Source organism: Perca fluviatilis, chromosome 15 (genome assembly GCF_010015445.1).
Source record: "Perca fluviatilis chromosome 15, GENO_Pfluv_1.0, whole genome shotgun sequence".
Lineage (NCBI taxonomy): Eukaryota > Metazoa > Chordata > Actinopteri > Perciformes > Percidae > Perca > Perca fluviatilis.
The window spans coordinates 1,233,298-1,253,879 of record NC_053126.1 but is presented as its reverse complement, the minus strand read 5'-3'; the positions used below and the strand labels follow the sequence as shown (position 1 = coordinate 1,253,879).

The following is a 20,582-nucleotide window of genomic DNA, read 5'->3' as shown; positions in this document are numbered from 1 at the left end:
AGACACACACACACACACACACAGACACACACACACACACAGACACACACACACACACAGACACAGACACACACACAGACACAGACACACACACACAGATACACACAGACACACACACACACAGACACACACAGACACACACACACACAGATACACACACACAGATACACACAGACACAAAAATACACACAGACACACACAGACACACACACAGACACACACACACAGACACACACACACACACACAGACACAACACCACACACACAGATACACACACACACACACCAACAACACACACAGATACAACACCACACACACACACAGATACACACAGACACAAACACACAGACACACACAGACACACACAGACACACAGACACACACACACACAGACACACACAGACACACAGACACACACACACACTCACACACAGACACACACACAGAGACACACACACACATTCATACACAGATATACACACACACAGACACACACACACACAGACACACACACACAAATACACAGATATACACACACACACACACACACACATTCATACACAGATATACACACACGCACAGACACACACATACAGAGACACACACACACAGATATACACACAGACACACACCATGTTGTGTTGCGTAGAGCTTCTTTAACTCGATGACCTCACCATGGTCAGATCTCACCGTGGTCACCATGGTCAGATCTCACCGTGGTCACCGTGGTCAGATCTCACCGTGGTCACCGTGGTCAGATCTCACTGTGGTCAGATCTCACCGTGGTCACCGTGGTCAGATCTCACCGTGGTCACCGTGGTCAGATCTCACTGTGGTCAGATCTCACCGTGGTCACCGTGGTCAGATCTCACCGTGGTCACCGTGGTCAGATCTCACTGTGGTCAGATCTCACCGTGGTCACCGTGGTCAGATCTCACTGTGGTCACTGTGGTCAGATCTCACCGTGGTCACCGTGGTCAGATCTCACTGTGGTCAGATCTCACTGTGGTCACCGTGGTCAGATCTCACTGTGGTCAGATCTCACTGTGGTCAGATCTCACCGTTGGTCACCGTGGTCAGATCTCACTGTGGTCACTGTGGTCAGATCTCACTGTGGTCAGATCTCACCGTGGTCACTGTGGTCAGATCTCACTGTGGTCAGATCTCACTGTGGTCACTGTGGTCAGATCTCACTGTGGTCAGATCTCACCGTGGTCACCGTGGTCAGATCTCACTGTGGTCAGATCTCACCGTGGTCACCGTGGTCAGATCTCACTGTGGTCACTGTGGTCAGATCTCACCGTGGTCAGATCTCACCGTGGTCACCGTGGTCAGATCTCACCGTGGTCAGATCTCACCGTGGTCACCGTGGTCAGATCTCACCATGGTCACCGTGGTCAGATCTCACCGTGGTCAGATCTCACCGTGGTCACCGTGGTCAGGTCGCCAGACATTAGACTCGTTTTTCTTCTATGAAAAGAAACTTGATGTTTTTATTATAAATATGAAACTGATGTTTTGTCTTCGTTGGTTTTTTTTGACTTGTGTTCCAACAAATACTTGAATTTCTTATTAAAAAAATAAAAGAAGCTGTTTAGAGTTAAAGTAGTGAATGATAAATACATAAATGGACACTGGATAATGCTCCTCCTCCTTTTCTTTACAACTTTATCCTGAATGTTTTCGTGATAAAGACCTGAAACCAGAAGAAGAAGTTTGTGAAATGATGTTTGAGGACGTGGTTGTAAATAAAGCTTTTAAAAATCTCTGAGAAACAAGTCTGAGAATCAAGTTTGTGAATGTGCTGAAAACGTTTCTCTGTGGTCACAGACTGGCGTATGTACGGCACGCCAGTTCGTACGCCATTATTGGCGTGTTCTCAAGACCTATACTTGCTTTTTAGCGTGTTTATCAACGCCGTTTGGCCTCCATTGACTTACATTACCTTGAGATTGTATACCGCGCTCAAAATGCGTCCAGATAACAAGCCACGTGGCTTTAGAAAGTGGGCGTGTACGTTTAACCCTCATGTCCTCCTTAAAAAAACTTACTCTCGACAACTTCGAGGCAAAAATGTCCACGCACACAAAAACTGTTATTAAATCATCATATATCAATATTTCTTTCTGCTTTTTTTTCATAAATCACTTAAACAACTTGTAACCTAATCAAAACTACCAAACATTCAATCATTTTCAGGATTTTAACCCTTTAAATGCCAGTTTATGTATTTGAAGTATTTCATTTTTTATTACAAAAAACAATGATTTTTTTTTCCATATAATGAATAATATCTAGATTTGGCTTTGGTGGGGATTAGAGGCTTGGATATGTCAAAGATAAGCAACAAAATTAATTTGATTGCATTAGTATTTTTTACATAGTTCCAGATACTCTCTTTGGACACCTTCGAGGCAAAAATGTACATGTCCAAAAAACTGTTATTAAATCATCATATATCAATATTTTTTTCTGCTTTTTTTTCATAAATCACTTAAACAACTTCTAAATTGCTCAAAACTACCAAAGATTTAATCATTTTCTGGATTTTAACCCTTTAAATGCCAGTTTTAAATCTTTGAAGTAACAATTATTTATGAAAAACCCAATAAAACATTAATTATTTTCCATAAAATAAATCATAGGGGAATGGGGCTTTGGTGGGGATTAGAGGCTTGGATATGTCAAAGATAAGCAACAAAACTGATTTGATTGCATTAGTATTTTTTATGTAGTTCCAGATACTCCCTCTGGACACCTTCGAGGCAAAAATGGCCCCATTGACTTCCATTATAACCACATGTTTTGATCTCACTGCCTTTACAGTATAAAACCATGCATTCTGTAATATCAGCATTTCATTTGGAAGAAAACTAGTCATATTTGACATTTTTACAGTATTTCACCAGATTCAACCATTTTGCCCTTGTAGGCCGATGCATGAAATTATAGTTATATTATGGAGCTCTGTGTGTGTATGTATGCGTGTGTGTGTGTGTGTGTGTGTGTGTGTGGTGTGTGTGCATGCATGTCTGTGTGTGAGAGAGAGTTTGTGTAAATCTGTAAACAAACAATGATAATTTTAGTGGTGAAAAAAGCGCACCTTACTTTCTGGCCAGGTGAGTGTATGTATGTGTGTGGGTGTGTGTGTGTGTGTGTGTGAGTGTGTGTGTGTGTGTGTGTGTGTGTGTGTGTGAGTTTGCGTGAACCTGTAAGCAAACAATGATCACTTTAGGGCTGAAAAAAGGCATCTTTTGAAGGATGCATTTCATGTGTCTTTGAAGACGTGCTTGAATAAAAACATTGTCTCCTGCATGTGCTGTAAACTGGCGCTATCATTTCAAATGGTTTGTGGGACATGGTGGCCCTGAAGACTGGTCTCCCACTATGGACATCCCACAGGCTCCGGTGGATTCCCCTTTGGACCGGGTACACACCAGCCAAGTGTGAAGTCCCATGTATGTTCAAATCTCTTGAGCATCCACATCACTCCATCCTGAGATTGAACACCTCCCGTGTAGGTTTGTCATTTCCTGAATCAGCTGGATCAAGTCAGGAGTGAAGAAAAGGTGGAAAGAGGATGCCACATCATGGATTCTTGATATGGCATATCTCGTGGGCTCTGACATCATGCCGGTCGGTGCTTGAATGTTGCGCAGCGTCTCAGTATTAGATGGAGACCAGACTTGCCAATTCTTCACTGTCCATTCAATGTTAGGATGGACAGGATCTTCAGTGTCCTCTCCACTTTCAGAGGAAGGGTTAGAGGCACTCACAGAGTTGGAGGACACCAGTGACCATTTTGTCAGACTCCAGAAACTTGTGTCATCTTCAGATGAGTCCTGCAGTTGGCTGGAAGATAAAGGCTCCTTCTCTTTGCTCCAGGTCTTTCTCCTTCTCTAGAGCCAGGTGCATCAACACACTAATAGTTGGTTTTGTTTACAACAAATGCAGGAAACAATGTTTTTATTCAAGCACGTCTTCAAAGACACATGAAATGCATCCTTCAAAAGATGCCCTGTTTTCACCCAGATTTACACAAACTCTCGCTCTCTCTCACACACACACACACACACACACACACACACACACACACACACACACACACACACACACACACACACACACACACACACGGCTCCATAATATAACTGGCAAAAGTAAGGTTGCCTTTTTCACCACTAAAATTATCATTGTTTACAGATTTACACAAACTCTTCTCACACACAGACATACATACATGCGCACACACACACACACACACACACACACACACACACACACACACACACACACACACACACATACATACACAGACAACACACACACCACACACACACACCCAAGCACGCACTGCTCACGATCGTGATGCTGCACAACCACACAAAACACACACACACACAAAGCTCCATAATATAACTATAATTTCCGGAATCGGCCTACAAGGGCAAAATGGTTGAATCTGGTGAAATACTGTAAAAATGTCAAATATGACTAGTTTTCTTCCAAATGAAATGCTGACATTACAGAATGCATGGTTTTATACTGTAAAGGCAGTGAGATCAAAACATGTGGTTATAATGGAAGTCAATGGGGACATTTTTGCCCCCGAAGGGTTTCAGAGGGAGTATCTGGAATTAAATAAAAATACTAATGCAATCAAATCAGTTTTGTTGCTTATCTTTGACATATCCAAGCCTCTAATCACCACCAAGCCCCATCTACATATTATTCATTATATGGGAAAAAAATAATTTTTGTGTTTTTTTTATAAAAAATGACATACTTCAAATACATAAACTGGCATTTAAAGGGTTAAAATCCTGAAAATGATTGAATGTTTGGTGGTTTTGATTAGGTTAGAAGTTGTTTAAGTGATTCATGAAAAAAAAGCAGAAAAAAATATTGATATATGATGATTTAATAACAGGTTTTTGTGCGTTGACATTTTGGGCCTCGAAGGTGTCCAGAGGGTACAAAATGAATCATTTAAGTATAAAAGACATGTAAGAGTAAAAAACACTGGATTTAAAAAATTTGACTGAAAAGAAGGATTCCTACAAAATTTCATGCCATAAGAAGTAACACAGCAAAAATGATCACAAAATGAAAAAAAAAACTTGAGAAAAATGTACAAAAATGACCGAAGAGGGCATGAGGGTTAAGTCATGATATCACGTTGGCTAATACACAACAAACTGCTCGTTGCATTTAATTAAAACTAATGAAAGGAAATCATCCCCAACTTTCTTTCACTGAACAAACTGAACATTGAATTGAATCTAAAAGCTGAAACCAGAATGCTTTTTAAAGAGCCGTTTTCTGCTGAAACCAGACTGATGTCATGAAGTGGCGAATGTACAACACGCAGAGCCGGCCCAGCCACTAAGCGACCTTTGCAATTGCAAAGGGCCCCGTGGCCAGCAGAGGGCCCCCTAGGTCACCAGACGTCCCGGTTTGACCGGGACAGCCCCGGTTTGACCGGGACAGCCCCGGTTTTGAATTGCTTGTCCCTTTTGTCGGGATGCCAAAATGTCCCGGTTTACACCAGGAGCAGTGTGAGCTGATTTTGCCGCGTCTTCAGCCCCGAATGTAACTTGGTCCTGTTTATTATTCCGAGGCGAATAGACCGGGCAGCTACGTGCGGGGTCCGACCATGCTGTATTTGGTGCTATCACCTAGCAACCGTCTCTACGTGAGGAAAGCTGTGAAAGTTAGTGTCCACTCTCGCTGTAAAAGGCGGCTTCAGCTTTATAAAGGACGCTGCTCAGTAGTTTCGGTTTTCCACCTCCGACATAGAGCAGCGTACAGCAGCCACTTCCCTAGTTTGTCTCATTCAGAGACCAGACCTGAGTCTGTCAGGAGGTCTGAGATCTACCTTATCAGCAGCGCAATCACGTAATGCACAGCAGACTATGGTGCAGGTATAGATTATTTTCTGAAATATAGTGACTTTATTCTTGTAATAGCCTATTATAACTTTATTTTTCTCAAAATATCACGACTCCTCCAAATCACAGGGAACACAGATAGACCGTATTTTGAATGTGCACAAAGTTTTGGACATAACACCTCTGAAATATTACAGTCCAGAGGTTTATTAATACATTAAAATGAATTAATGTATCATTGAGGTGAATAATTGTCATATGCACATTACGGAAATTACTTCCCCAACAAAAGATGCAGAACAGGAGGGAAGAGTAAATGATGCCTATAGGCTACATGTGTGCGGACTCAGATATAATTAGAAAAGTTGATCCAAAGTAAAATAAATAGATAAAGTAATACAGAATGCCTGAGAGCCTTACTGCAATATATTCCATTATGTTTTTATATTTGGATTGTAATCTATGTTTCTCTTTACATAAAGATATTTAAAGCATATTGATTCAGAAAAAGGTAGAAATAGGTTCATAGAAATTCACCAGAATGCAGGAAATTAAGTGTTTAATGCTCAAAATTTTCAATAAATCATTTGAATTACTTTGGTGTTATTGAAATAAATAACACTTCAAAAAATCTCAACATAAATGCAATTTTGTTAATTTTACAGGAAAAAATACTGTTATTAATAGGTGAGAGGTTCTATTTATTATTTTATATAATATTTTATTTAAATGTTATTCTATTTGCTCTATTTAATTTAAATTATATATATATGCTTGTGCCTCAAACTGTTGTCAATTAAAAATGTATATTTGGTCAGTGAAAATCACTTCATCAGTATTTTTATTCAGCAAGTTCATCAGTGTGTTTTCATTCTTGCACTGCCACTCAGCTCAGTGGTATCATCATGTTTTCTGTTAGACATCAAACATAGTAGATATAATAATAATAATAATAATAATAATAATAATAATAATAATAATAATAATATGTACCGTATAGTTATTAGGTAGTCATTGCTTTTCTTTAGGCCTTACTTAAAATGATCAAAGGGGCCTCCAACCAGATTTTGCATAGGGCCCCCAAAGGTCTAGGGCCGGCTCTGATCACACGCCACTTCGTACGCCATTATTGGCGTGTTATCAAGACGCATGCTCTCTTTTCAGCGTGTTTATCAGCGCCGTTTGGCCTCCATTGACTTACGTTACCTTGTGATTGCGGGTGAATTGACGCCGTGGCGAGTAGTATGAAAGGGGGAGAATCTTTCACCCAGGAGGCGTTTCCTAAACCCAACCGTCACCTCGCGGTAACACGCCACGTGGCTTTAGAAAGTGGGCGTGTATGTTTACTTTTTAAAATTATTTTGGACCTATAACACAACACGTCAATGAATTTAGGACTTTTTAAGGCCTAAAGTTTAGATTTTGAAATGTAATACTATTTATATTTTTTATTATATACCTAACCCAACCGTTGCTTTCTTCTTTACCTAACCCAACCGTTGCTTTCTCCTTTACCTAACCCAACCGTTGCTTTCTTCTTTACCTAACCCAACCGTTGCTTTCTCCTTTACCTAACCCAACCGTTGCTTTCTCCTTTACCTAACCCAACCGTTGCTTTCTCCTTTACCTAACCCAACCGTTGCTTTCTCCTTTACCTAACCCAACCGTTGCTTTCACCTTTACCTAACCCAACCGTTGCTTTACTTAACCTAACCGTTGCTTTCTTTACCTAACCCAACCGTTGCTTTCTCCTTTACCTAACCCAACCGTTGCTTTTTTCACCTTTACCTAACCCAACCGTTGCTTTCACCTTTACCTAACCCAACCGTTGCTTTCACCTTTACCTAACCCAACCGTTGCTTTCTCCTTTACCTAACCCAACCGTTGCTTTCTCCTTTACCTAACCCAACCGTTGCTTTCTCCTTTACCTAACCCAACCGTTGCTTTCTCCTTTACCTAACCCAACCGTTGCTTTCTCCTTTACCTAACCCAACCGTTGCTTTCTCCTTTACCTAACCCAACCGTTGCTTTCTCCTTTACCTAACCCAACCGTTGCTTTCACCTTTACCTAACCCAACCGTTGCTTTCTCCTTTACCTAACCCAACCGTTGCTTTCACCTTTACCTAACCCAACCGTTGCTTTCTCCTTTACCTAACCCAACCGTTGCTTTCTTCTTTACCTAACCCAACCGTTGCTTTCTCCTTTACCTAACCCAACCGTTGCTTTCTCCTTTACCTAACCCAACCGTTGCTTTCTCCTTTACCTAAACCAACCGTTGCTTTCTCCTTTACCTAACCCAACCGTTGCTTTCTCCTTTACCTAACCCAACCGTTGCTTTCTCCTTTACCTAACCCAACCGTTGCTTTCTCCTTTACCTAACCCAACCGTAACTACTACTAACAAAGTAGAGGGAGGCAGGCCAGCCAAGCCCGATCCGGCAGGGGGAGAGTTCTAAGCCCGAAAAAGCTACCTCTCCTCATGACCTGTCTCTCTTAGTTACCTGTTACAGTTACGCTGTTATAGTCCTAGACTGCCGGGGGACTTCCTTCCTTTGACACACTGAGCTGCTCTCTCCTCTCCCTTTCTATTACTGTTACTATTACTATTACTATTACTATTACTATTACTATTTGTGTGCAGCCCGTCCCAGAAATTACTAAGTTACTAAAGTTACTAATCCTAGCTTCTGGGGAGTTTACTCCCTGGAGTCCTTATGCTTTTTTCCCCCAGCGTATTTCCTTGGAGAACGTTGGCACCAAGATCCTGGTTGCAGCTGTCGCCGTGGTCCTGCTGCACTCCCTGCTGAGCTCAGCGATGCCCTGCAATGTCATGCTGCGTCCTGCTGAACCCTGCAGCTTCCCGCTACATCCAGTCACTGTTCCATTATTAATGTGACTACTATCTCCACTGTTCATCACACCCCCAACCGGCTCGTCAGACACCGCCTACCAAGAGCCTGGGTCTGTCCCAGGTTTCTTCCCAAGAGGGAGTTTTTCCTCGCCACTGTCGCACTGCTTGCTCTTGAGGGAATTACTGTAATTGTTGGAATTGTTGGGGCTTTGTAAAATATAGAGTGTGGTCTAGACCTACTCTATCTGTAAAGTGTCTCGAGATAACTTATGTTATGATTTGATACTATAAATAAAATTGAATTGAATTGAATTGAATTGAAACCGTTGCTTTCTCCTTTACCTAACCCAACCGTGCCGTTGTTGTCTTTTGATTTGATTTATTTAATTGTATCAAACATGCCTTACACATGAGAATACAATCGAGGATAAAAACACAAAGTTCTGGGGTCTCATTTATGAAACTGTGCGTAGGATCTTTACTATAAGTGTACGTACGCCCAAAAGCCCAAAATGGTGTTCGCCGAAAAAAAGTCAGATTTATAAACCGTGTGTACGCACATCTGTAAGCAATGTTCCCTTTATAAATCACAGATTGACTACAAGAGTGCGTACGTGGATCAGCCTCTTATCCCGCCCTGTACACGCCATAAATAGTCAATGTAAAGCACCTCGTGAATGCTGATCAGTATGGTAATGACCCTGGCAGTTGTTCTTTCGTTACACCAAATCATGACGACTGGCAGAGAAAAAGCAAAAAACTTCTCAGACATTCAGGAATTGCTGCAAATTGATTATTTATTAATTTCGTTTTTTTGATGCTATCCTGTATTCCATGCAGTCGGGCCATCTCCTCCTGCGCTCCGTAGCGGACAATGTGACGGCGAGACCGTGCTGATTAAATATTAAGAATGAGTTTTGATTTAAGATTTGAGTTGGATTTTACAAGGTGTTTATGGAACAATTATCACTCAGTACAAGGGGAAATAACACTGCTGGATTTCATCTTCATGGTGATGTGGATGATATGGAGTGAAGAAATGTGCGTGAGGCATCAATACTTATTAATACAATACATATTACGAGTAATCTTATTCCCATGTACTCTCTGCAGTCTGACTTCAGTTCACCACTTCACCATCTGCGTCACCAATTCCTATTTTGTCTCCAAAATGTGCGTACGCATGGGTCAGAGTTTGCGTGGAGGACCGCACATTCTCCCGTCAAGTTTGTTTTTTATAAATCACAACCTTTGCGTGGGAAGTGGCGTACGCACATTTTCAGCCCCGTTTGGTGCGTACGCCACTTTTATAAATGAGACCCCTGGACTTATTTCCATTGTGGTCCCGCGTCCCGTTATTGTTTTTTCCTAAATCTAACCCGAGCTCCAAATGCAACGTGCCGTCCTGGCGTAGACATACACGCAGATAGCTCGTAATGCGTCCAGATGACACGCCACGTGGCTTTAGGAAGTGGGCGTGTATGTTTACGTGAAGTCATGATGTCATGTTGAGGATGGAGTGAGTGTGAAAGAGAACGTAGAGCTGCAAAGATTAATCGATCAGTTGTCAACTCATGGGTGTACCTTTGGGTTCATTGGGAGGGGTTGAGCTCTCCACCTGTCCAGGGAGGTCCCGGGACATGTCTGCATGTTTTGAGAAAAGAGAAAAAAAATTGTGGAAAAACTCGCCTTTTGATAACAATTTCAAATGGTGGAAAAAGCGATAACAACTTTTGAAAAAAATCCCTCAATAAAGGTGACAAAAACCTTAAAAAAAATGGTTTAAAAAAACAACCTTGAAACAGGCAACAAAAACTCAACAAAAACTTTTTTTTAAAAATTCACAAAGACGACAAAAACGTTGAAACAAAAAAGTGGAGAAAATGTCTGAAAACGCGACAAAAACTAATTAAGATGCCGTGGCTTTAGGAAGTGGGCGTGTGTGTTTACGTGAAGTCATGATGTCATGTTGATTAAAAACATTGTTTTCAGCTGTAAAAGCATATTTTCTGCACATTCACAATTAGATTTCATCCCAAACTTTACAGGTTCCCCGTTAACCCCTCGGGGGGATTTATAAAGTAAGTCTTCTTTCTTTCAGTAAATTGGGTTAATATTTCATTCTGGTATTAAAAAGTACTGAAAAGGTTTTTACAAAAGTCTTAAATTTAACGTGGAGAATCCCGGGGGGGGTAGCCTGTGAATACTTTTATATTTCTGTTTTTAGAGGAATGTTTCGGCTCGTTTAGTCGCTGATTTGTTTAATGCACTTCACCAGAGCTGGAAGAAGAAGTACACAATGTTTTACTTAAGTAAAAGTAGCAATACCACGGTGTAGAAATACAAATACAAGTCCTGCATTCAAAGTTTTACTTACGTACAAGTACGAAAAATAATCTGCATCAAAATCAGCTTCAAGTACCAAAAGCAAAAGTCCTCGTTCTGCAGAATATCAACATTTGTGTCAGTTTTGCACTCGCCCATACAGCCTCTTATTTGCTGATGTTAAACCGTTAAATTACACATTTCTTTCTGTATTTATTGTTTATTTAATATGAATGTTTAATATGTTTATGCATGCACCAGCCACCAAGGCTAACTCCTTGTAATCTGTACGGTAACTAAAGCTGTAGGAAGGTAAAGTATAAAGCAGCATAAAAATCTCAATGCTCAAGTTAAGGAGCTCCAAACTGTCTGTGTGGAGGGAATGTGTCCCTCCCCATGACAGGTGGCAGCTCCTCCCAGCTGATCCTCCTCTCTGAGCTACACCTACACACACACACACACACACACACACACACACACACACACACACACACACACACACACACACACACACACACACAAACACAAACACACGCTCACGCACACACACACTCCCCAGCTGATCCTCCTCTCTGAGCTCCTGGAAACCTGTCCTCACTCTGCAACACTCCCAGCACACACCTACACACACACCTACACACACACACACCTACACACACACACACACACACAACTACACACACACACATACACTCACCCAGGTGAGCCATGTCGGCTCTCATGGCTGCCGGCTCGGTCTTCTTCCCTGGACTCTTCCTGCTGACCAAACAGACTCTGAAACATATTATGGGATGGAGGGAGGGGGACGCTGCCATGGTATCTACACGGTAAGCACACACACACACACACACACACACACACACACACACACACACACACACACACACACACACACACAGACAGAGACACACACACACACACACACACAGAGACACAGAGACACACACACACACAGAGACACACACACACACAATCAGACACACACACAGAGACACACACACACACACACACACAGACACAGAGACACACACACACACACACACAGAGACACACACACACACAGAGACACACACAGACACACACACAGAGACACACACACACACACACACACCGTTGACTTGCGCTACCTTGTGGGGACCTCCTTTTTTGCCCCCACATTGATCGTGAGCCTCCAAAATAAAATCTGTGTGAAAATGACCTAAAATAAACTGTGAACTGCTGTTGAACCCTCGGTCCCAGACCTGGTCTGGGTCTCTAATGACAGACCCAGACCTGGTCTGGGTCTCTAATGACAGACCACTCTTTGGAGTCTAAGGGACACTAACATTTTTTTACAGAGACACAAATATGTGTATGTTTTTGTATTTCCTTAAACGTTCTGTTTGCTGTTTACACTCCTGCTGCAGAGAAGGCAGCGTGTTGTCATAGCGATGAAATCTTAAACTACGGTGGCCCTGAGCGCTCAGCTTAAGAAAACACATGTAGGGTTTATTTGTGCATTTGTTTTTGCAAATGAACTCTGCTCATGCAAAGAGGCAACGAGACCTTCAGACCTTTATTACCATCTCTAGTGGCCGTAGTGGTTCTGACGGGAGGGAGCAGGAATCAGGTGAGGACGTATAATATCCTGTTAAAAAAAACGGAGACATGTCCCTTCGTTCGTGTCCCTTCAAACGGAGAATCCTCCTCTGAAACAGAGTCTTTCTAAAACCTCCGGCCAGAGGTTTGCACGTTTGCACGTAAACTGAGACAAAGGGAGGTTTAGGCAGCCGAGGAAGTGAGGAACAGAAGAGAGAGGAAGTGATTGGTTGCTGTTGTTGCTACTTTGGGGATTCTGATTGGCTAACGTGGGCTTGAGCTTCTCATTACACCGCCACCTACATGTCTGGTTACTCTGCCACCTACAGGTCTCGTTACACCGCCACCTACAGGTCTCGTTACGCCTCCACCTACAGGTCTCGTTACACCGCCACCTACAGGTCTCGTTACGCCGCCACCTACAGGTCTCGTTACGCCGCCACCTACAGGTCTCGTTACGCCGCCACCTACAGGTCTCGTTACACCGCCACCTAAAGGTCTCGTTACGCTGCCAACTACAGGTCTCGTTACACCGCCACCTACAGGTCTCGTTACACCGCCACCTAGAGGTCTCGTTACACCTCCACCTACAGGTCTCGTTACACCGCCACCTACAGGTCTGGTTACACCATCACCTACATGTCTCGTTACGCTGCCACCTACATGTCTCGTTACGCTGCCACCTACATGTCTCTTTACACCGCCACCTACATGTCTCGTTACGCTGCCACCTACATGTCTCGTTACGCTGCCACCTACATGTCTCGTTACACCATCACCTACATGTCTCGTTACGCTGCCACCTACATGTCTCGTTACACCATCACCTACATGTCGTCGCGTCGCCACCAACATGTCTCGTTACGCTGCCACCTACAATGCCGTTCGCTGCCACCTACACATGCCGTTACCGCCATCTAAACATGTCACCGTTACACCATCACCTACATGTCTCGTTACACCATCACCTACATGTCTCGTTACGCTGCCACCTACATGTCTCGTTACGCCGCCATCTACATGTCTCGTTACACCATTACCTACATGTCTCGTTACGCTGCCACCTACATGTCTCGTTACACCGCCATCTACATGTCTCGTTACACCATTACCTACATGTCTCGTTACGCTGCCACCTACATGTCTCGTTACGCCATCTACATGTCTCGTTACACAATACCTACATACGCGTTACACGCACCTACAGTCTCGTTACACCATCACCTACATGTCTCGTTACCTGCCACCTACATGTCTCGTTACGCTGCCACCTACATGTCTCGTTACGCTGCCACCTACATGTCTCGTTACACCATCACCTACATGTCTCGTTACGCTGCCACCTACATGTCTCGTTACACCATCACCTACATGTCTCGTTACGCTGCCACCTACATGTCTCGTTACACCGCCACCTACATGTCTCGTTACACCATCACCTACATGTCTCGTTACACATCACCTACATGTCCCGCGGCTGCCACCTACATGTCTCGTTCGCTCCACCTACATCTCGTTACACCATCACCTACTGCCCGCGCGCCACCTACATGTCCGTTACACCATCACCTACATGTCTCGTTACACTGCCACCTACATGTCTCGTTACACCATCACCTACATGTCTCGTTACACTGCCACCTACATGTCTCGTTACACCACCACCTACAGGTCTCGTTACGCTGCCACCTACATGTCTCGTTACACCATCACCTACATGTCTCGTTACGCTGCCACCTACATGTCTCGTTACGCTGCCACCTACATGTCTCGTTACACCATCACCTACATGTCTCGTTACACTGCCACCTACAGGTCTCGTTACACCATCACCTACATGTCTCGTTACGCTGCCACCTACAGGTCTCGTTACACCATCACCTACATGTCTCGTTACGCTGCCACCTACAGTCTCGTTACACCATCACCTACATGTCTCGTTACGCTGCCACCTACATGTCTCGTTACGCTGCCACCTACATGTCTCGTTACGCCTCCACCTACAGGTCTCGTTACACCGCCACCTACATGCCGTTACACCACCAACTACAGGTCGTTACACCATCACCTACGTTCGTTACGCTGCCATCTACGTTCGCTACACCATCACCTACATGTCGTTCACGCTGCCACCTACATGTCGCCACATCCACCTACATGTCTCGTTACGCTGCCACCTACAGGTCTCGTTACACCATCACCTACATGTCTCGTTACACCATCACCTACATGTCTCGTTACACCACCACCTACAGGTCTCATTACGCTGCCACCTACAGGTCTCATTACGCTGCCACCTACAGGTCTCATTACGCTGCCACCTACTAATGCCGTTCGCTGCCACCTACAGTCTCATTACCGCCACCTACAGGTCTCATTACGCTGCCACCTACATGTCTCGTTAAATTCCTTCCTGTCCATATCCATGTCATTCCACCTACCACCTACACCTCTCATTCCACCTACTTCTCATTCACCACCATGTCTCATTCATATCCATCCACCTACATGTCTTCTTTCACCACCTCTACTTCTCCCCCACCTACATGTCTCATTACACCGCCACCTACAGGTCTCATTACGCTGCCACCTACATGTCTCGTTACACCATCACCTACATGTCTCGTTACGCTGCCACCTACATGTCTCGTTACGCTGCCACCTACATGTCTCGTTACGCCTCCACCTACAGGTCTCGTTACACCGCCACCTACATGTCTCGTTACACCACCAACTACAGGTCTCGTTACACCATCACCTACATGTCTCGTTACGCTGCCATCTACATGTCTCGTTACACCATCACCTACATGTCTCGTTACGCTGCCACCTACATGTCTCGTTACACCATCACCTACATGTCTCGTTACGCTGCCACCTACATGTCTCGTTACACCATCACCTACATGTCTCGTTACGCTGCCACCTACAGGTCTCGTTACACCATCACCTACATGTCTCGTTACACCATCACCTACATGTCTCGTTACACCACCACCTACAGGTCTCATTACGCTGCCACCTACAGGTCTCATTACGCTGCCACCTACATGTCTCGTTACACCATCACCTACATGTCTCGTTACGCTGCCACCTACAGGTCTCATTACGCTGCCACCTACAGGTCTCATTACGCTGCCACCTACATGTCTCGTTAAACCATCACCTACATGTCTCATTACGCTGCCACCTACATGTCTCGTTACGCTGCCACCTACATGTCTCGTTACGCCTCCACCTACATGTCTCATTACACCGCCACCTACAGGTCTCGTTACGCCGCCACCTACAGGTCTCATTACACCGCCACCTACATGTCTCGTTACACCACCACCTACAGGTCTCGTTACGCTGCCACCTACATGTCTCGTTACACCGCCAACTACATGTCTCGTTACACCGCCACCTACAGGTCTGGTTACACCATCACCTACATGTCTCGTTACGCTGCCACCTACATGTCTCGTTACACCATCACCTACATGTCTCGTTACGCTGCCACCTACATGTCTCGTTACGCCTCCACCTACAGGTCTCGTTACACCATCACCTACATGTCTCGTTACGCTGCCACCTACAGGTCTCGTTACGCTGCCACCTACATGTCTCGTTACGCTGCCACCTACATGTCTCGTTACGCCTCCACCTACAGGTCTCGTTACACCATCACCTACATGTCTCGTTACGCTGCCACCTACATGTCTCGTTACGCCTCCACCTACAGGTCTCGTTACACCATCACCTACATGTCTCGTTACGCTGCCACCTACAGGTCTCGTTACGCTGCCACCTACATGTCTCGTTACGCTGCCACCTACATGTCTCGTTACACCGCCACCTACATGTCTCGTTACACCACCACCTACAGGTCTCGTTACACCATCACCTACATGTCTCGTTACGCTGCCATCTACATGTCTCGTTACACCATCACCTACATGTCTCGTTACGCTGCCACCTACATGTCTCGTTACACCATCACCTACATGTCTCGTTACGCTGCCACCTACATGTCTCGTTACACCATCACCTACATGTCTCGTTACGCTGCCACCTACATGTCTCGTTACACCATCACCTACATGTCTCGTTACGCTGCCACCTACATGTCTCGTTACACCATCACCTACATGTCTCGTTACGCTGCCACCTACATGTCTCGTTACACCATCACCTACATGTCTCGTTACGCTGCCACCTACATGTCTCGTTACACTGCCACCTACATGTCTCGTTACGCTGCCACCTACATGTCTCATTACACCATCACCTACATGTCTCGTTACACCATCACCTACATGTCTCGTTACACCATCACCTACATGTCTCGTTACACCATCACCTACATGTCTCGTTACGCTGCCACCTACATGTCTCGTTACACCACCACCTACAGGTCTCGTTACGCTGCCACCTACATGTCTCGTTACGCCGCCACCTACAGGTCTCGTTACACCGCCACCTACAGGTCTCGTTACACCGCCACCTACAGGTCTCGTTACGCTGCCACCTACAGGTCTCGTTACACCGCCACCTACAGGTCTCGTTACACCTCCACCTACAGGTCTCGTTACACCTCCACCTACATGTCTCATTACGCTGCCACCTACAGGTCTCGTTACACCATCACCTACAGGTCTCGTTACGCTGCCACCTACATGTCTCGTTACGCCTCCACCTACAGGTCTCGTTACACCATCACCTACAGGTCTCGTTAATCGGCCACCTACAGGTCTCGTTACGCTGCCACCTACAGGTCTTGTTATGCTGCCACCTACAGGTCTCGTTACACCGCCACCTACAGGTCTTGTTATGCGGCCACCTACAGGTCTCGTTACGCTGCCACCTACAGGTCTCGTTACGCTGCCACCTACAGGTCTGGCGTGCTCTTGACGGTATATATACGCGGGTTTCTGTAAACGAAGACTCTTCTGTAAACTGACAGCTGTGCACGATGTTATTTTAGAAAACGGAGAAGTTGAAAGCCGGAGCATCACTGGGACAAATGATGATGTAGATTGACGTAAAGGTCTCATTAAATCCTCCTCAGACCTGGGTCTGATTCAGGACCACATATGGAGGTGGTCTACATCTAATTTGGGCCACTTTGCCTGCAGTCTTAAAGTAGTCTAAAGGCTCTGACCCCCCCAACCAGACGGCAGACCGTCAGCAGTAGAGCCAGTGGGACTGATCAGTCTCCCCGAGTTGGTCCAGAAAGTTCCTCAGAACACCGAAGAGACGAGACCTAATATGTCTCCATAGCAACAGGCGGTGCTAATCTGTGTTGTCGCCCAAAAAATGAAAACCTGCAGCTGATTGGACGAACGCGTCACGTGGGTCTGGCTGCTTGGGCAGTGTGAATCGGGTCTGTGACTCGAGTCTGTTCGGTGTGTGCTGTCTGTGTGAGTCTCTCAAAATCTGAGGAAAATCTTTTAAACTGACCTTTGTTGATCTGATATGAAGACAGATTCAGGAACTACACACACACACACACACACACACAGACACACACACACACACATAGAGACACAGAGAGACACACAGACACACAGACACACACACACACACACACAGAGACACACACACACACACACAGCCTATTTCTCTCTCCAGATGTTTCCAGTAACATGTGTCTGTGAACTATTTTAGTCCGATATGAGATCAGATTCTGAACGAGACGCCATGACGGTCTGGCTTTGAATTTCCAGAGAAAACAAACCCATGTGACGCGTTCGTCCAATCAGCTGCCGGTTTTCATTTCTTGGGAAACAATACAGAGTAGCGCCGCCTGTTGCTATGGAGACGTATTAGGTTTCTCAAGTCGGTGTCGCCTCAGTGTGGTCTCTGTCCTCTCAGCCTGGTGTCGTCTCTCTGTCCTCTCAGCCTGGTGTCGTCTCTGTCCTCTCAGCCTGGTGTCGTCTCTCTGTCCTCTCAGCCTGGTGTCGTCTCTCTGTCCTCTCAGCCTGGTGTCGTCTCTCTGTCCTCTCAGCCTGGTGTCGTCTCTCTGTCCTCTCAGCCTGGTGTCCTCTGTCTGTCCTCTCAGCCTGGTGTCGTCTCTCTGTCCTCTCAGCCTGGTGTCCTCCGTCTGTCCTCTCAGCCTGGTGTCGTCTCTGTCCTCTCAGCCTGGTGTCCTCCGTCTGTCCTCTCAGCCTGGTGTCCTCTCTCTGTCCTCTCAGCCTGGTGTCGTCTCTCTGTCCTCTCAGCCTGGTGTCCTCTCTCTGTCCTCTCAGCCTGGTGTCGTCTCTCTGTCCTCTCAGCCTGGTGTCCTCCGTCTGTCCTCTCAGCCTGGTGCCTCCGTCTGTCCTCTCAGCCTGGTGTCCTCTCTCTGTCCTCTCAGCCTGGTGTCGTCTCTCTGTCCTCTCAGCCTGGTGTCCTCCGTCTGTCCTCTCAGCCTGGTGTCGTCTCTCTGTCCTCTCAGCCTGGTGTCGTCTCTCTGTCCTCTCAGCCTGGTGTCGTCTCTCTGTCCTCTCAGCCTGGTGTCGTCTCTCTGTCCTCTCAGCCTGGTGTCCTCCGTCTGTCCTCTCAGCCTGGTGTCCTCCGTCTGTCCTCTCAGCCTGGTGTCGTCTCTCTGTCCTCTCAGCCTGGTGTCGTCTCTCTGTCCTCTCTCTCTCTGTCCTCTCAGCCTGGTGTCGTCCGTCTGTCCTCTCAGCCTGGTGTCGTCTCTCTGTCCTCTCAGCCTGGTGTCCTCCGTCCAGTATAACATGTTCTCTGTCCTCTCAGCCTGGTGTCCTCCGTCCAGTGTAACAGGTTCTCTCTGTCCTGTCAGCCTGGTGTCCTCCGTCCAGTGTAACAGGTTCTCTCTGTCCTCTCAGCCTGGTGTCCTCCGTCCAGTGTAACAGGTTCTCTCTGTCCTCTCAGCCTGGTGTCGTCTCTCTGTCCTCTCAGCCTGGTGTCCTCCGTCCAGTGTAACAGGTTCTCTGTGTCCTCTCAGCCTGGTGTCCTCCGTCCAGGCCGTCATGGCGTCCTCGGCTGGATGGATCATCGCCTCGTCCTGCAGGGACATCGTGGAGGACAGGTGAGCTCTTCCTTCTCCTTTTCTTTCACCTTCTGTAGTTTCTGTTTCCTCTGACAGGCTTTAACCTGCCACACTGATGTCATGAAGCGCCGTATGTACCACTCGCCGACTCGTGTGCCAAAGGCGACAAAAATAAATTGTCAAAAAAAACCTCGAAAACAGTCAACAAAAACTTGCAGACTGGCGTCCGCTGTATACAGCATAGACGTACACGCAGAGAGCTCAAAATGCGTCCAGATAACACGCCACGTGGCTTTAGAAAGTGGGCGTGTACGTTTACGCGAAGTCATGATGTCATGTTGATCCTGCATTGAGGATTTGTTGGCGCCTCTCTGCTAAATAGTCTCAGGAAGGAACTGGTTCTGGTGGAACATCGTGGGACAGAAAACTCAGATTGGACAGATAGTCTAGCTAGCTGTTAGACAGACAGACAGACAGACAGATAGATAGTCTAGCTAGCTGTTAGACAGACAGATAGACAGACAGACAGATAGTCTAGCTAGCTGTCTGGATTTACCCTGCAGAGATCTGAGGAGCAGTTAGACAGACAGACAGACAGACAGACAGACAGACAGACAGCTAGTCTAGCTAGCTGTCTGGATTTACCCTGCAGAGATCTGAGGAGCAGTTAACCATAAAAGAGGGACGTACGGCAGAATTTATACATCACGTCTGTCAGATGAAAAACTTCTTTCTTACTCACTGTAAGTGATGGTCGCAGTAAGATGGTCGCTGTAAGATGGTCGCTCTAAGATGGTCGCTGTAAGATGGTCGCTGTAAGATGGTCGCTGTAAGATGGTCGCTGTAAGATGGTCGCTGTAAGATGGTCGCTCTAAGATGGTCGCTGTAAGATGGTCGCTGTAAGATGGTCGCTGTAAGATGGTCGCTCTAAGATGGTCGCTGTAAGATGGGTGAGCTCTA

General features: G+C 45.8%; 2 protein-coding genes across 3 annotated transcripts in view; both read left to right on the top strand.

The window, feature by feature from the left end:
• Positions 1-514: 514 nt before the first annotated feature.
• Positions 515-1,776, top strand: LOC120573837. 2 transcript variants are annotated; one of them, XM_039823700.1, is made up of 2 exons: positions 515-977; positions 1,200-1,776. In XM_039823700.1, the coding sequence occupies exons 1-2, from the start codon at positions 677-679 to the stop codon at positions 1,475-1,477; spliced, it is 579 nt and encodes a 192-aa protein (XP_039679634.1). In that variant the 5' UTR covers positions 515-676; the 3' UTR covers positions 1,478-1,776. The 2 variants fall into 2 exon arrangements, with proteins under 2 accessions (XP_039679634.1, XP_039679633.1); XM_039823699.1 differs by having other exon boundaries at positions 515-1,290; positions 1,332-1,776.
• A 9,842-nt stretch (positions 1,777-11,618) lies between these two features.
• tlcd3ba (TLC domain containing 3Ba) overlaps positions 11,619-20,582 on the top strand; it is a 24,433-nt gene continuing 15,469 nt past the window's right edge. Inside the window, exons 1-2 of the mRNA XM_039823698.1 lie at positions 11,619-11,895; positions 19,578-19,661. Coding sequence (XP_039679632.1) covers positions 11,777-11,895; positions 19,578-19,661 — 203 coding nt within the window. The 5' untranslated portion in view covers positions 11,619-11,776. The remainder of the gene's footprint in view (positions 11,896-19,577; positions 19,662-20,582) is intronic.